The sequence below is a fragment of the Vigna radiata genome, chromosome 11, assembly GCF_000741045.1.
Source record: "Vigna radiata var. radiata cultivar VC1973A chromosome 11, Vradiata_ver6, whole genome shotgun sequence".
In the NCBI taxonomy this organism is placed as follows: Eukaryota; Viridiplantae; Streptophyta; class Magnoliopsida; order Fabales; family Fabaceae; genus Vigna; species Vigna radiata.
In genome coordinates, this window is record NC_028361.1 from 1805505 (window position 1) to 1819419 (window position 13915).

A 13915-nucleotide genomic window follows, 5' to 3' on the forward strand; every position below is an offset into this window, starting at 1 on the left:
TTTTTATTTACTTAAAACTTTGTTTGTTAATGTTAGAGTCAGTCTAAACTCTATATTCATAATAATTATTTTTATTAAAATTATAAAAACATTATTTTTACACATAAAATTAATATTTTGTTTGAATTAGCTGGGTGCGGAAAAGGGAAGGAGTGAAAAATATATATAAAATAAAACTGTTTGGTTTGATAAAAAAAAAGAGAGTGAAAATGAATGAAAAATTTGTATTAAAGATAATTCATATAATAATAAGAAAAAATAATCTACTTATGAAATATAATCAATTACAAAATTGTCTTCAGTTGCATAATTGAAAAAAAAAAAGAATTTTTCTCCATTAAAAGATTCCAACACTGAACTAAATATAACATCTCATTTTTTTAATTCACATAAGGTGTTCTCTTCACTAATAATGCTACAATATAACTGAACCCCAACAAAAATAATAAAGAAATAAGTAAAAGAAAACAAAATTAAATAATAAGATGAAGAGGGTAATTAACATTGCTGATAGGTCTGAGCACATATTTAAATCTAGGTATAATTCAAATTTAACATTTCAAAATTTATATTTAACAGTTTAATTTATTAGATTAGTTGAACACATTTTGTTATAACAACGGATTAATTTAGATAGGTTATTCGGATTGCGGTTTATATTAAGCTAGCCTTTTTTTTTATTAGTGAATGAATGAATCAAATTTAATGAATTTTTAACATAAAAAAAATTAACATGTGTGATTTTAACTGTGATTATTACTTCATCAATTATATAATTTATTATTATATTTGAACAAAAACCATCATGCCAAAAATAAAATTTAAAACATATTTACGTTTATAAATATTAAAGATAATTTAGAATTAAATCAGATATCCATAAAATTTTAATATCTATTATTCATTTAAACCTATATACAAAGAAAAAGAGATTATATATCCTTTTTTATGTTCACGTTTATTTTCTAGATTTATTTTTTAAATATATACTTTTTTAAAATTTATATCTATCTTTTAATTCTTTTTAAAAGATTAAAATAACTATTATTAATTTTACTATTTTTATAAATTTAGTCGTTTTTTTCAACTTAATTATTTTTTAATTATATTTAATTTCATGATAATATAATAATTTGATTATTTTTATTAATAAAAAGGTATACACAGGGAGTGATGTTCAGTGATATATATCTAATGATAATTATTTATTTAATATATTGCAGGGTGTGTTGATACTTATCTGAAATTACTTAAATTTCGGTCATATATGGATGTTTTTGCATATGCCTAATGACTCAATGCTGAATTCTTGACTCATTGCAAGTCAAAAACATGTTTGCTTTCTCTAACTCTTATACTTATTCGCCCCCACTCCTTCCAGATCCAATATTCCAATCTCATAAACCACTTTTTTCCAATACTGAACTTCAAACTACGTCGTTTTCACCCATTTCAATGCCATCACACCTGTTTCTCATTCTATCTTTCATTAAACTTTCTAAAAACAGTAAAAATAAATATATTTTAAATTCCTTAACGATAAAAAGTTACTTAGAATTTTGAAGATATCTATCACTAAAGTAAAATAATATATAACTTATTTTTTAATTTTACTTTATAGTAATATATCATAACCGTAAAAAAATAAACAACAAAACAAAATAATAATAAAAATTCAATTAAAAACATCCAAATTAAAGAGAGACTTAACATTATAATGTGTAAGTATTATCAACATTCTAGAAGCTATGTTTAATTTTAACAATATTAGATTCTTTTTTTTCAATTAGACTATCTAATAGTGTGACTCATCTCTGTTGCAGACTATCTTCTCCACATAATTTATTACCAATTATCAAGTCATTTTATTTTAAGAAAATGTATCTTGAACAATTTTTTTTTTACAATCTTTTTATAATGATTTATGTGACACAAATGTGATTGGTTTGTTTTAAATATATGAATTAATGAAATAGTACATATAATTTATTATAAAAAATGGTTAAAAAAGTTGTTAAAATATTACTGTACTTTATTTTATTTTAAGCTATTAGTGTAGAATTTACTTTCCTCATGTTATCTCCAAATAACTTAGTTGAGAAAGGTAAAAGGAAATGTAACCCGTAAACATGTATACATCGTATAGTATAGTTTGAAAATATTAAGACAGCAAGAATCTTTTCTTTTTTAAGGTAAATTGAAGATCGGTCACTGTCATGGTATTTTGTTTGATGTACTTACGTATAGAAGGATTTAAAAAGGACCACTTATGGCGGTTTCCTGTTCGCACAAAATTTCTTTTTATATTCAGTCCACCAGAATTCTAACCTTTGAAAATCAACGTTAATCTGGTGGAACTCATCGCTATAAATACCTTCACAGACTCGCGTTGTAACATCAACACACACAAACACAAGTTAGGGTTTGAGCCAAATTCTTCCTACCACTCAAGAACAGCCCTTGCTTTTTCTTCTCTCACAATCACATTCAACATCGTCAAACAACGTAACTTGGTATAGCAGAAAATACACATAGAGAGACCCAATAATGATGAACGAGAACCAACCTCAATTACTCTCTAAGATTGCCACCGGCAATGGCCATGGTGAGGACTCCCCTTACTTCGATGGCTGGAAGGCCTATGAAGATGATCCCTTCCATCCCACCAAGAATCCTAACGGGGTTATCCAAATGGGTCTTGCAGAAAATCAGGTATATATAATCAAATCAACCTTCTTTTAATTCTCAGCTACACAACCCAACGAGAGTTTGAACAAGCTCACAGAACAAGCCAAAAATCTAATTTTTTGTTTTTCATTTTTTGCAGCTTGCTTCGGAGTTGGTTCAGCATTGGTTAGTCAATAATCCGGGGGCTTCCATTTGCACACGAGAAGGAGTGCGTGATTTCAAAGCCATTGCCAACTTTCAGGATTATCATGGTCTACCGGAGTTCAGAAATGTGAGCGACGTACTAGGATATATTGAAAAACCTTAATTATTCAAATTAAGCATGCTATATAATATAATTAACTTTGGGTTCAAATTAATTCCACAGGCAGTGGCTAAATTCATGGGAAGAACGAGAGGAAATAGAGTAACGTTCGACCCTGAGCGAATTGTTATGAGCAGTGGAGCAACAGGAGCACACGAGGTGACTGCGTTTTGTTTGGCAGATCCCGGTGACGCATTTTTGGTCCCCACACCTTATTATGCAGGGTAATACTAACATTCATATCATCTTTGTTATCAATTTGCGTTTTTTTAACATTCCAGCGTAGGAGGAACACGTAATGTTTCGAGATTAGATGCTAAGTTAAATGTGGTCCATTTAACTAAGTGATGACCAAGACCCGGTCAAAAGCTGAACTAAATCACAATTAGTTGAGCAGCAAGCAGTTGTTGTTCATCAATCAACCCTCCTGGGTCAATAATAATACACCGTGATTTAATTATCCACTGTCTCTTTCTGATCTTTGTTGTCACCCCTCACGACCAAAGACTAAACATGACTCCAAATTCACACGAAAGATCGTGTTTTTTCACAAAACTATATTAAGATTCTATTGAAAATCACCTTCTGTTCTAAACCATTTCTTCATGCATAATGCTTAACTTGGATAAATGTCATATTAAATTGTCACTTTTTATTCAAAAAACTTCGTACTAAAGTGAGATTTTAAATATTATTTGAGCAGTATGATATTTCATGCCATGAGAATTGACAACTTCTGCATGTTGTATTTTTTTTTTTTTGGTTGTGTGCTATTCATCTCTATAACACGACAGAATTCGGTTGACTCATCAGATTCTAAATAAGCTGTAATAATAATTGAATTGGTTTTCCTATTGCAGTTTCGACAGGGATTTAAGGTGGAGAACGGGGGTTCAGCTTGTTCCAGTTATCTGCAAAAGCTCTAACGATTTCAAGTTGACGAGGAAAGCATTGGACGAGGCGTACGAGAAAGCCAAAGAGGACAACATCAGAATAAAGGGGTTACTGATTACCAACCCATCAAACCCACTGGGAACTGTGATGAACCGAGAAACTCTAAGAACAGTGCTGGGTTTTATCAACGAAAAACAGATCCACCTAGTAAGCGACGAAATATACGCGGGTACGGTTTTTTGCTACCCTGGATTCACGAGCATCGCGGAGGTAGTAGAGGAAGACAAAGACATCGAATGTGACCGTGACCTTATCCACATTGTTTATAGTCTTTCCAAGGATATGGGGTTCCCCGGTTTCAGGGTTGGCATCATATACTCTTACAACGACGCAGTGGTCAGTTGCGCTCGGAAAATGTCTAGCTTTGGGTTGGTGTCCACGCAGACGCAGTATCTTATAGCATCAATGCTTTCTGATGATGAGTTCGTGAAAGGGTTTGTGGAAGAGAGTGCAAAGAGGCTTGCGCAAAGGTATGGGGTTCTTTGTAGGGGTCTTGAGCAGGTTGGCATAAAGTGCTTGGCGAGCAATGGCGGACTATTTGTGTGGATGGATTTGCGTGGTCTTTTGAAGAAGGCGACGTTTGAGGCGGAAATGGAACTGTGGAGAGTGATCATTCAGCAAGTTAAGATAAATATTTCCCCTGGCTCTTCCTTTCACTGCTCTGAGCCAGGTTGGTTCAGGGTCTGCTATGCCAACATGGATGATAGAGCCGTGGAGGTTTCTCTGGCGAGAATGCGCACCTTTGTTCGTCAGAACACAGAAACAAAGAAGAAATCTTGCAGCTACAGAAAGTTGAGTCTAAGCTTCTCATCCAGAAGGTTGGATGATTTTTTGGTGTCACCTCACTCACCTTTTCCTCAGTCACCTCTAGTTAAAGCCTCCACTTGATGATCCTAAGATTGATTCTTGCTCTAACCAATGACATTACGCACTGTTTCATGGATATATATATAATAACTCCATGGTCTTCGTCTCTCTTAACTTGCAAGAAATGGAATTGATGCTGAAACTAGTTTTTTATATCATACAGGTTAAATTTGTATGGTTTTTACTTTTACTTTACTTTGGTTTGGAAGATTTATGTATCTGTTATGTTATGCAGATTGTAATGTCAAGTATTAATAAATGTCTTTATTTTTATTTTTCCTCGTAATGTAATTTCCCTTGAGATGATAATTAGATGGTAACATATAGCTAGTTCGTAATGTTAACTAAAATTGGTTCATATTTTTATGGGATGATAAACGATAAAATACAAATAAAAAATTATGTTTATTTACTTTTATAAATCTAATAAATTAATTGATGAAATGCAAAGCATATAAGGAAATTAGCAAGTTACCTATGTTTAAGTAAAATTTTAAAAAATAAAAATAAAGATATATAATACAGTGAAAATTTTTGACATCGATTTTCTTTATATTATATTTCGGTTTTTTAATTAAAGCATATCTAAGTGATGAAAGAAATGAGATTTTTAGTTTCGGTTGTTAATTGAAGTTTATATATTTATAATAGGTTTCGAGAAGCTAAAAACAATTAAAAAAGATTGAAAATAAAAAAATAAATCTTCAAGTGAAGAAAAGATTTCGATTATGAAAACAACAGGAAATTATTTGACTATATACTTCGGTTTCTTAAAAAACTAAAGCTTATTCTTTATTACATATGCTTTGCTTTTGCCATAACTCATCTATCACATTTTTTAATTTTTTTTTTGTTTTTCTTTCTACCCATATTATAAACTTAGACAAAAACCAAACCATCAGAAACATCCAAACACAAACAAAATATATCAAACATATAAAAAATTGAGTTATTAGATGATTTCGAATTTTTTTTTTCTAGTAATAATAACAAGTTATTATTAATTTAGTTACGTGTTTTAAATTAAAAAGTATGAAACGTAAAAGAGAAGTTTTTATTGTCAATAATGAATATTTTACTTTATTATAAAAAATATATTAAATAGATAAAAATTTAAGATTAAATAAAAGTATTTAATGAAATGTATTATTTATGTACTAATCTCCTCTACTAAGAATGATCTCTGTCCATTCTTACTTTTAAATTCACGCATATAAATTGAAATGTATTATTTATGTACCAATTCACGCGTATTAATGGGCTAACCCACTCGTTCGGTTTACATCCTGCAATTGGTCTAGCCCAAGTTAATTTAAACATTTAACAATCTACCTTACGATAGCTTGAACATTTGTAGACATATTTGTAAGTATGTATGAAAAAAATGTATTATATATTTATAGACACTATATTTACTTACACATTTTATTTTACCATTTTAGATTAAAACTCCCATTTTGTTTGTTATTGATAACTTATGTTGTATATAGTTAAAATAATCTATTTTTATTATGTTTGCGTGAACTATAAAAATAGTACTTATTAAACTCTAATCTTTCTTCTCATTTTCTGTTAGAAATGTATTTTAAATCTAATTCAACTTATGAATTAACCTTATCTCTATTTGATATATGAAACTTTCTAATATAACCTCTTTAATCTTCAAAGACTGCAAGAAAGATTCTGATACAATCTTCCATCAGCAATCAAGAAGAAGAGTAGTCAAAATCCCAATTTTAAGTTAATTTTTTGAGATTGAATTAAATTTAAAATTTATTTTTTTACTTAAACTTCTTAATATATTGATTGATTTAATGTGATATGGCAGCCCATTATTCATGCATAATTATGATTGCTGTTTTAGCTTTTGTGACTTTTGAGGGTTCGATTAGAAACAGGAGAAGAAGGAGGGGTCCATATGAATGCCTCCACCACCATACAGTACTGTAGTAGTAGCAGCAGTAGATAATTTGTATGGATAATGTAGTTTGATTGATGAAGATGTAAAGAAAGAGGCAATGGTGGAGACATTTCATCCATGACTTAATAACTTAACCAACCATGCTTATAAAGGCAATGTTCTTAATAGTATGTGTGTGTGTTTTTCCTCACTAATCACTGCTTAAAAATCCAACTGGGGCTGACCCACATGAATCCCTCCAATATTATTGCTCCTCCTTAAAGCTAAGTACAATGATTTTCCTTTTCATTTTCATTTCCTCCCAAAGGTCTATTTTTAAAATCATTTGTATATTACTTTCAAAGCTTTAGCTTGCGATTCATACAAGCAAATATCACTTTCCTCTCCCTTCCGCATCAACTTGGTGGTTCATTCGCATCAATCAACCCTTCCCTCCCTTCCCTTTCGCTAACTATCTATTTTCCATATACGTATTCATACAAACCTTTTAAATGCCATATTAATACCTTTTTTTTCCTCTAACTAATCAACACCCAAAACATACTCATTTTCTTCATCTCAACATCTCACCATTTCATTCTACGTACACTATCCAATCCAATACACATACTAAAAACATCATTCAATAAAATCTATTAAGTTTATTTATTCTGGAAGAGTCCAAACCTACGTCTATTAGAACCATACCCACATATCATAACTAATTTTAACTGTTTGATATTATAAGTATTATTTATGATGAAATGTCATTATGTTATTATTAACTACTCTGTTATTATATATTTCAATGATAACATAAATCTACCATCCATATTGATCCTATAAATACAACTAATATTTTCTAAAGAATATTCAGTTAATAATTACTCATACTCAATACTATATTCATAAAAGATTCAAACATTCTTATTGACTTAAGCGTCAGAAAATCTTTTACAAACATATTTTTCCATCTTTCCATCTACACAATAAGGAATTTCATTCCTGTTCAAAGAAACAAACAAACTCATTTTCTTCATCTCACCATTGCATTCTACATGCACTATGATTACTAAATTTTTAAAAATACCAAGTCATGAATTTATACATTGGTGTCTTGAAAAGGGTGGAAAACAATATAATTGTAGGAAGTGTTTAAGAAAAATGGAAGTGATTGGGCATAGAAGCTGGAAGAGGGAGTCTTAATGGAGTGATTATGAAGAGAGAGAAATGATATTGGAATGTGTTGGAAAATCTTGATGACGAAATGAAGATTGAGGAGATTAGTGAAGTTGAGTGCATGGTTACTTTAAGAGGCAATGTCATTGTGTAATAGGAACATGATCTCAGCTGCATAACTAATGGGGCTTTTCGATGGAGGTATCATTGAAACACGATAATAGCCAACTTTAGGCTAAGCCGACACTCTATCTTTCCTCAATGTACTACTGCTGTGGGTCACCTCTTCCCACTTCCCAGATCATCCTCTTATCTTTCCATATCTTCTTATGTTCTTTTTTTCTCTCTCTAAAACATCTTTTTTTCATATACATATTTTTTGTTTCATTCAAAACGATAGAGAGAAAAAATCTCATACTGTTATTATTATTATTATTATTATATGGAAATAATAAATCTTAATGTAGTTGATAATTCCGGTTTGAGGCTTATGTGGTGGTATGGTATGGATGATGAGCAATGATTATAGGTTTTATGTTGTAAAAGTTGGAGCTGGTGAAATCTAAAACCTGAGATTTAGAAGTCCCATTTAGGCTATTAACTTTAATTGATGTCAATCATGTCACTTATACACGTTTTTCCAACACCACTAATGAAATTATTATTCCTTCTTAATTAAATGAAAAGACAATCAAGTCAAAATAATTAGTAGCCTGGGCTTGCTTAAATCATAAAACAACAACTCATTTTTCAGTCTCTCTCACACTTGTTCTATACATTATATTGCTTTTGAAGATTCTGTTGGAAGAAACAAATATTTTTTAAATGTCAATTTCTTTCCGAATATATGAAATTTACGCTATCCCACCTCCCACTGTCACCAATCCATTTAGTAAATACTATGATAATACTATTCAATCAAAATTAAATCAAGACATAATTTACATGTTAAAATATAAATATATAATTAACATCGCATGCCCACAAAAGAAAATTTTAATGTTTCTTTTTTGAATAAATGTTACTTTGATACACACAAATCTTTTATATTTATTTAACATTATTTTTACTACGAGATTCTTCATCGTCTAAAAAAATTATTCAATTTCTCATCCCGATGTTCGTATAGGTAATGAAAGTGAACCTTATAGCCTATCATATTGAGGTTATAAACTATATATATACACGACAGATTTGAAACTGAACTCATCAAATATTATTAAAAGACAAAATTATTTGTTTCCCATAGCATACCATAATAATGTTGACATATTTTTGAGCCCGTTACCCTGTGATGACAGTTGTAGAACTCAATGCCACCACTGTAGAACCAACTTTCCTCCATGAGGTTATGATAGGAACATGGTTACTGTTTCTTTCAGTGTCTCAGGAATAAGAATATGATATCTATTTTAAAAACTATATAGAGCAAGAGATTATGATCTCTATAAATACATCAGAATAATGCAGACTTCAAAACAAAATCAATTTTGCATGACTGTGGCATTAGAATAAACATTGCTTAAAAACTAAAACAACTTTGTTCAAATTGTAGGGTAGTTAATTAACTATATATATGTATTCTGAAATTGGCCTATATTATTCCATTAAAAATGTAAATCATCATCTTCGTTGAATAAAGACAATCTTGATGTAATAAAGCTTAAAAATGATTTTGTTATTTTAAGCAAGCATTGAATGATCATCAGTTTTAGCCTATCATTAGTAAAAATGAATTATTAGTAAGTGTTTGATATGATTTATTTGATGTAAATAATTACTGATCTTATTAGGTTTTTTAGTTTAAAATAATGTATTATGAAGAACGATCACTCTCAGTGAGTGATTGTTGCTATTGATGAAATGACGTTGCTGAATAGTTTGAGACAGGGAAGCGCATGAAACAACCGGCAATATTCTTTCTCTCGTTTTCATCTTCCGCTAGCAACAAGGTACATAGCTTCTTCTCCTTTGGGTTGTTATTAATTTTGGGAGTTTTATGGAAGTGGGAAAGAGTTAAGTGTGTGAAGAAAGTTTGGGTACGTAATACTACACACATGTACGTAGAAATGGTGACACTATTACAAGCACAAGGTTGATGAAACGTCGTTTTAGGGTTAGATGGAGATGTGGGTCCCACTCGTGGACCCCATCAGGTTGTAAATGTCGGCTCTTGCATTGTCTGCTTCTCCTCTCTCTTTTAAAGGAGTGCAGAGAGAGAGAGAGAGAGAGAGAGAGAAAGAGATTGCATAGAAATTAATCCCCGCATTTGATCGAGGCAATAAAAGGGCACTGAGGAAACAATTAAGACTAAAAGACAGGAATAGAAGAAGACTACATAGTTAGCTACAAAAGAAGTTAAGAAATTAAGATGGGTCACCATTCTTGCTGTAACCAACAGAAGGTTAAGAGAGGCCTTTGGTCTCCCGAGGAAGATGAGAAGCTCATCAGATACATTACCACTCACGGCTATGGTTGCTGGAGTGAAGTTCCAGAGAAAGCTGGTCTCTCTCTTTTTATCTATTTATCTATTTTTATTATCAAAAATATCTCTTCTTTCCTTCCTCCTGTATGGATTTGCCCTAATCAACCCTTTTCTTTTATTTATTTATGATTGATGTTCATTCAATTCTTTGGCTTGGCTTTCAGGGCTTCAAAGGTGTGGCAAGAGTTGTCGCCTGAGATGGATTAATTATTTGAGGCCTGATATTAGAAGAGGAAGGTTTACACCTGAAGAGGAGAAGTTAATTATAAGTCTTCACGGGGTTGTTGGCAACAGGTTTGAACCACACTCCATTGTAGACACTGGCTAACTCTCTATCAACCATTTTTAATCATGATCACTGTATTTTCCAGTTTGCTCTTGCCATTTCTTTCTTCTTTCTATCAAACACCAACCCTAAAATTTTCATATTGATTAGTATGACGATATTACTATGGTAATGGTTCAAATTAATTGGAACACGATCAATCACAGATAGTATTATGATGCAGTTAATTTTCCATAGAACGAGCAATTAGAAATAGGAATTAGTCCTAATTAAATCTGAAGGATCATCCCCGGAGCTACAGATTTGGAGAAGTTAAGCAGGCAATTTTGTCAGTTGAAATTTAGTTGTCTGTTTTCAGTGTGTGTGCACTCACAGCCTCTCGTGTCGACATTCATTCTTCTAATACTATATTTCTTGAAGCAACTAAATTGTTATTTTATTATCCATTTCTTACCACGTTTTTCTCAACACATTTGCTTCCAAATTACGATTCTCCGCGAGACATCTTAACTGAGAAGATACTGTTTTTAATAATGTAAAAACATTATACAAAATCGACTAATTAATTATACATGTTCTTTTTCTTTTGCTTGGGAAATGCAGATGGGCGCACATTGCAAGCCACTTACCAGGTAGAACTGACAATGAAATAAAGAACTATTGGAATTCTTGGATCAAAAAGAAAATTAGAAAGCCTTCGGTGAATTCATCAATCACCACTACACAAAGTGTGGATCATCACCCTCAGTTCAATTATAATTCCAACCAACTAGATCACTTTGGCAACCAAGACAATGTAACAACAAAAGCAGCGGTGCAAGAAACCATATTTTCCTCGACGTGCCCCCTATTTATGTTTGACACTAGTTCATTAGACCATGGGACAACAACAGTAGACACCACCAAACTGTTCCAAGATTCATTGGGTTTGAGCAGTGAAACGTGGAACTTGAGCCAGCACCAAGTCCATCATGGTATTCCTCCTCAAGCAGCACCGGCAGCAGCAACTTTTACAGCGGCTACAGTGATTGATACTACGAATTATCTGCCACCATTGATAGAGAATGTGGAAAACATGGTGCCAAACATGGAAGTGCAGGGTTGTAGTATAGAGGAGGAAGGAGAAATGGCACTGGAGTGTTTGCGGAGACAAGAGTTGAATGAGTGGGTGGAGAATCAACAACACTGTCCCAGTTTTCTTTTCTGGGACAGCGTTGAAAGACAGCTTGGGGGGGAAGAACTAGCACCAAACACGTCAAATATTGGAACCAATACACTTTCACCTTTTCCTTCATCTTTATGACTGTCCCCACTGCTCTTTTTCTCATGCCCCTTCTAACCAGCCTCAAACTTATTCAGAGATTGCTTTTCTTCTTTTCATTTTTTTTTTCCAACCTCGCTTTCGATTGTTGATTGGAAAAAGATTGCGAAAAAACGAGTGAAGATAATATTATTCTATATATATAAATATAGCAAAGAGTGTTTATTGAGTGTTTGACATGGAAGAGGATACTAATAAAGGCTATTGGAAGCAGCAGGAAAGTTTGATTTTGAAGATATGGAAAAATATTGAATTTGTTATTAATTTTGGTGTTTTTTGAATGAGAATATACAATAATGGATTTGCCTTTTACATTTGAGTGTCTTGTTTTTTTAATGTAACAACCAACCCCCTGTCCTCTATGTCTTACCTTACCACGCATGCACGTCCCAAAAGATTTTCATTCTGCACTGCGAATGAAATGTACCGTGTGCTTAAAGAGTGCTAACCAACCATTATTCATTCGCTAACTATATATATTTTCGTCATCTCTACTCATCCACTCAATAAAGCAATGCTGAATAATTTCATACATCTTTTCCAAAATTCATTTTTCCTTTTGCTCAATCATTCTCTCCTTAAGCTTCTTCCTGTGGAACTCGTAGTTAAAATATGGACAATGGTATGATATATTTTAGTGCCGTCAAAATCGATTACAATTTGTGGGTCAACTTGGCTTGATACGGTTTCTGATGGGATTAGGAATTAGGTTCGAAAAAAATAATTTTTTTTTTATACGAATCAATTTTTAATTTGACTTACTTAAAATCTGGTTCACTCGGTTGAACTTCTGGTGAGTCAGGTTGGCTCACAAATTCACATAATTTAATTTAATTATTTATGATTTTGTGTTTTAATATTATTAATTAATATTTTTATTGTATTGTGTACATGGAAATAAAGAAAACCTAATACTGGTTGGTTGTGTGTTGTTTATAATAATTGTTGTAATTTATTTGTTACAAAAATACAAGAACACGAAATGCTTCACATTGAGAGCTCTCCTACGATATCTTCTTGTAGGAGAGGTTCTCATGGAAAAGTTGAAGATTTAGTTGATCCTAAGATGGATGAGCAACACAAGGATATTGTTGAACAAGAACATGAGAATATTGTTCTATACGACATTTCTGATAAGCTATATTAATCAGGTAATCCATGTCGTGGAAAGACCATGTTAATATAATTGAATATTGTAATTCAGTTCACTCCTAAATTAGATTTCAAAATCTGATAAACTTTTAAATCAAATTCCAAAATTAAGACACTACTAAACCAAATTTAAAAATTTTAAAAATTCCTAAGCTGAATTTCTAAATTCGAGACACTCATACGCCTATATTCGGAATCTGGGACACTCGTATATTAGATTTCAAAATCTGATATTTACTATTTTTCATTCTTCAAATCGGATTTCACAAAGTTATAAATAATTACGAACGTTTAAGATAAAAAAAATAATATAAGTAAAGAAAAAGAAAATAAATACATAATTGTAAGCTTAAACGAAAAGGAAGATGAAAAACGAAATTCGTTAAAGAAGAAGAATCTTGTTAAAAGGAAAAAGAAAAATATTAAAAAAAAGAAAGAATCATAATATTTTAACAATTTTTTTTTTTACTGAGTCACTATTTTATTCATTCTTATATTTAAAACGGATCAATCATTAATTATCATAAGAGATTATAAAAAGATTGTCAACAAAAATTGTTAAATATAAATTTTCCAAAAAGAAAAACATATTTGAATGTTTCGTCAGAATTATTTGAGGGTACTGAAAGAAACAAGTATAATTAATTTAATAATATATATGTATATGTATTTTTATGGGATTATAATGGGCAGCTCGAGAAGTAAATATGTGTGGGTAAGCAGTAACTAATTAATTTAATAGTTTATATATATATATATATATATATATATATATATAT

General features: G+C 31.2%; 2 protein-coding genes across 2 annotated transcripts in view; both read left to right on the forward strand.

The window, feature by feature from the left end:
* Positions 1-2417: 2417 nt before the first annotated feature.
* LOC106777389 (1-aminocyclopropane-1-carboxylate synthase) lies at positions 2418-4929 on the forward strand. Its single transcript, XM_014664972.2, has 4 exons — positions 2418-2712; positions 2828-2959; positions 3056-3216; positions 3853-4929. The coding sequence occupies exons 1-4, from the start codon at positions 2548-2550 to the stop codon at positions 4832-4834; spliced, it is 1440 nt and encodes a 479-aa protein (XP_014520458.1). The 5' UTR covers positions 2418-2547; the 3' UTR covers positions 4835-4929.
* Positions 4930-10248: 5319 nt separating this feature from the next.
* Positions 10249-13915, forward strand: part of LOC106776596 — a 6020-nt gene continuing 2353 nt past the window's right edge. Inside the window, exons 1-3 of the mRNA XM_022775636.1 lie at positions 10249-10396; positions 10542-10671; positions 11267-11962. Coding sequence (XP_022631357.1) covers positions 10264-10396; positions 10542-10671; positions 11267-11962 — 959 coding nt within the window. The 5' untranslated portion in view covers positions 10249-10263. The remainder of the gene's footprint in view (positions 10397-10541; positions 10672-11266; positions 11963-13915) is intronic.

Coding starts and splice junctions, on each gene's coding strand:
- LOC106777389 (XM_014664972.2), top strand. CDS start 2,548: ATGATGAACGAGAACCAACCTCAATTACTCTCTAAGATTGCCACCGGC. Junction 2,960..3,055: donor GTCTACCGGAGTTCAGAAAT/GTGAGCGACGTA, acceptor TTAATTCCACAG/GCAGTGGCTAAATTCATGGG. Junction 3,217..3,852: donor CCCACACCTTATTATGCAGG/GTAATACTAACA, acceptor TTCCTATTGCAG/TTTCGACAGGGATTTAAGGT.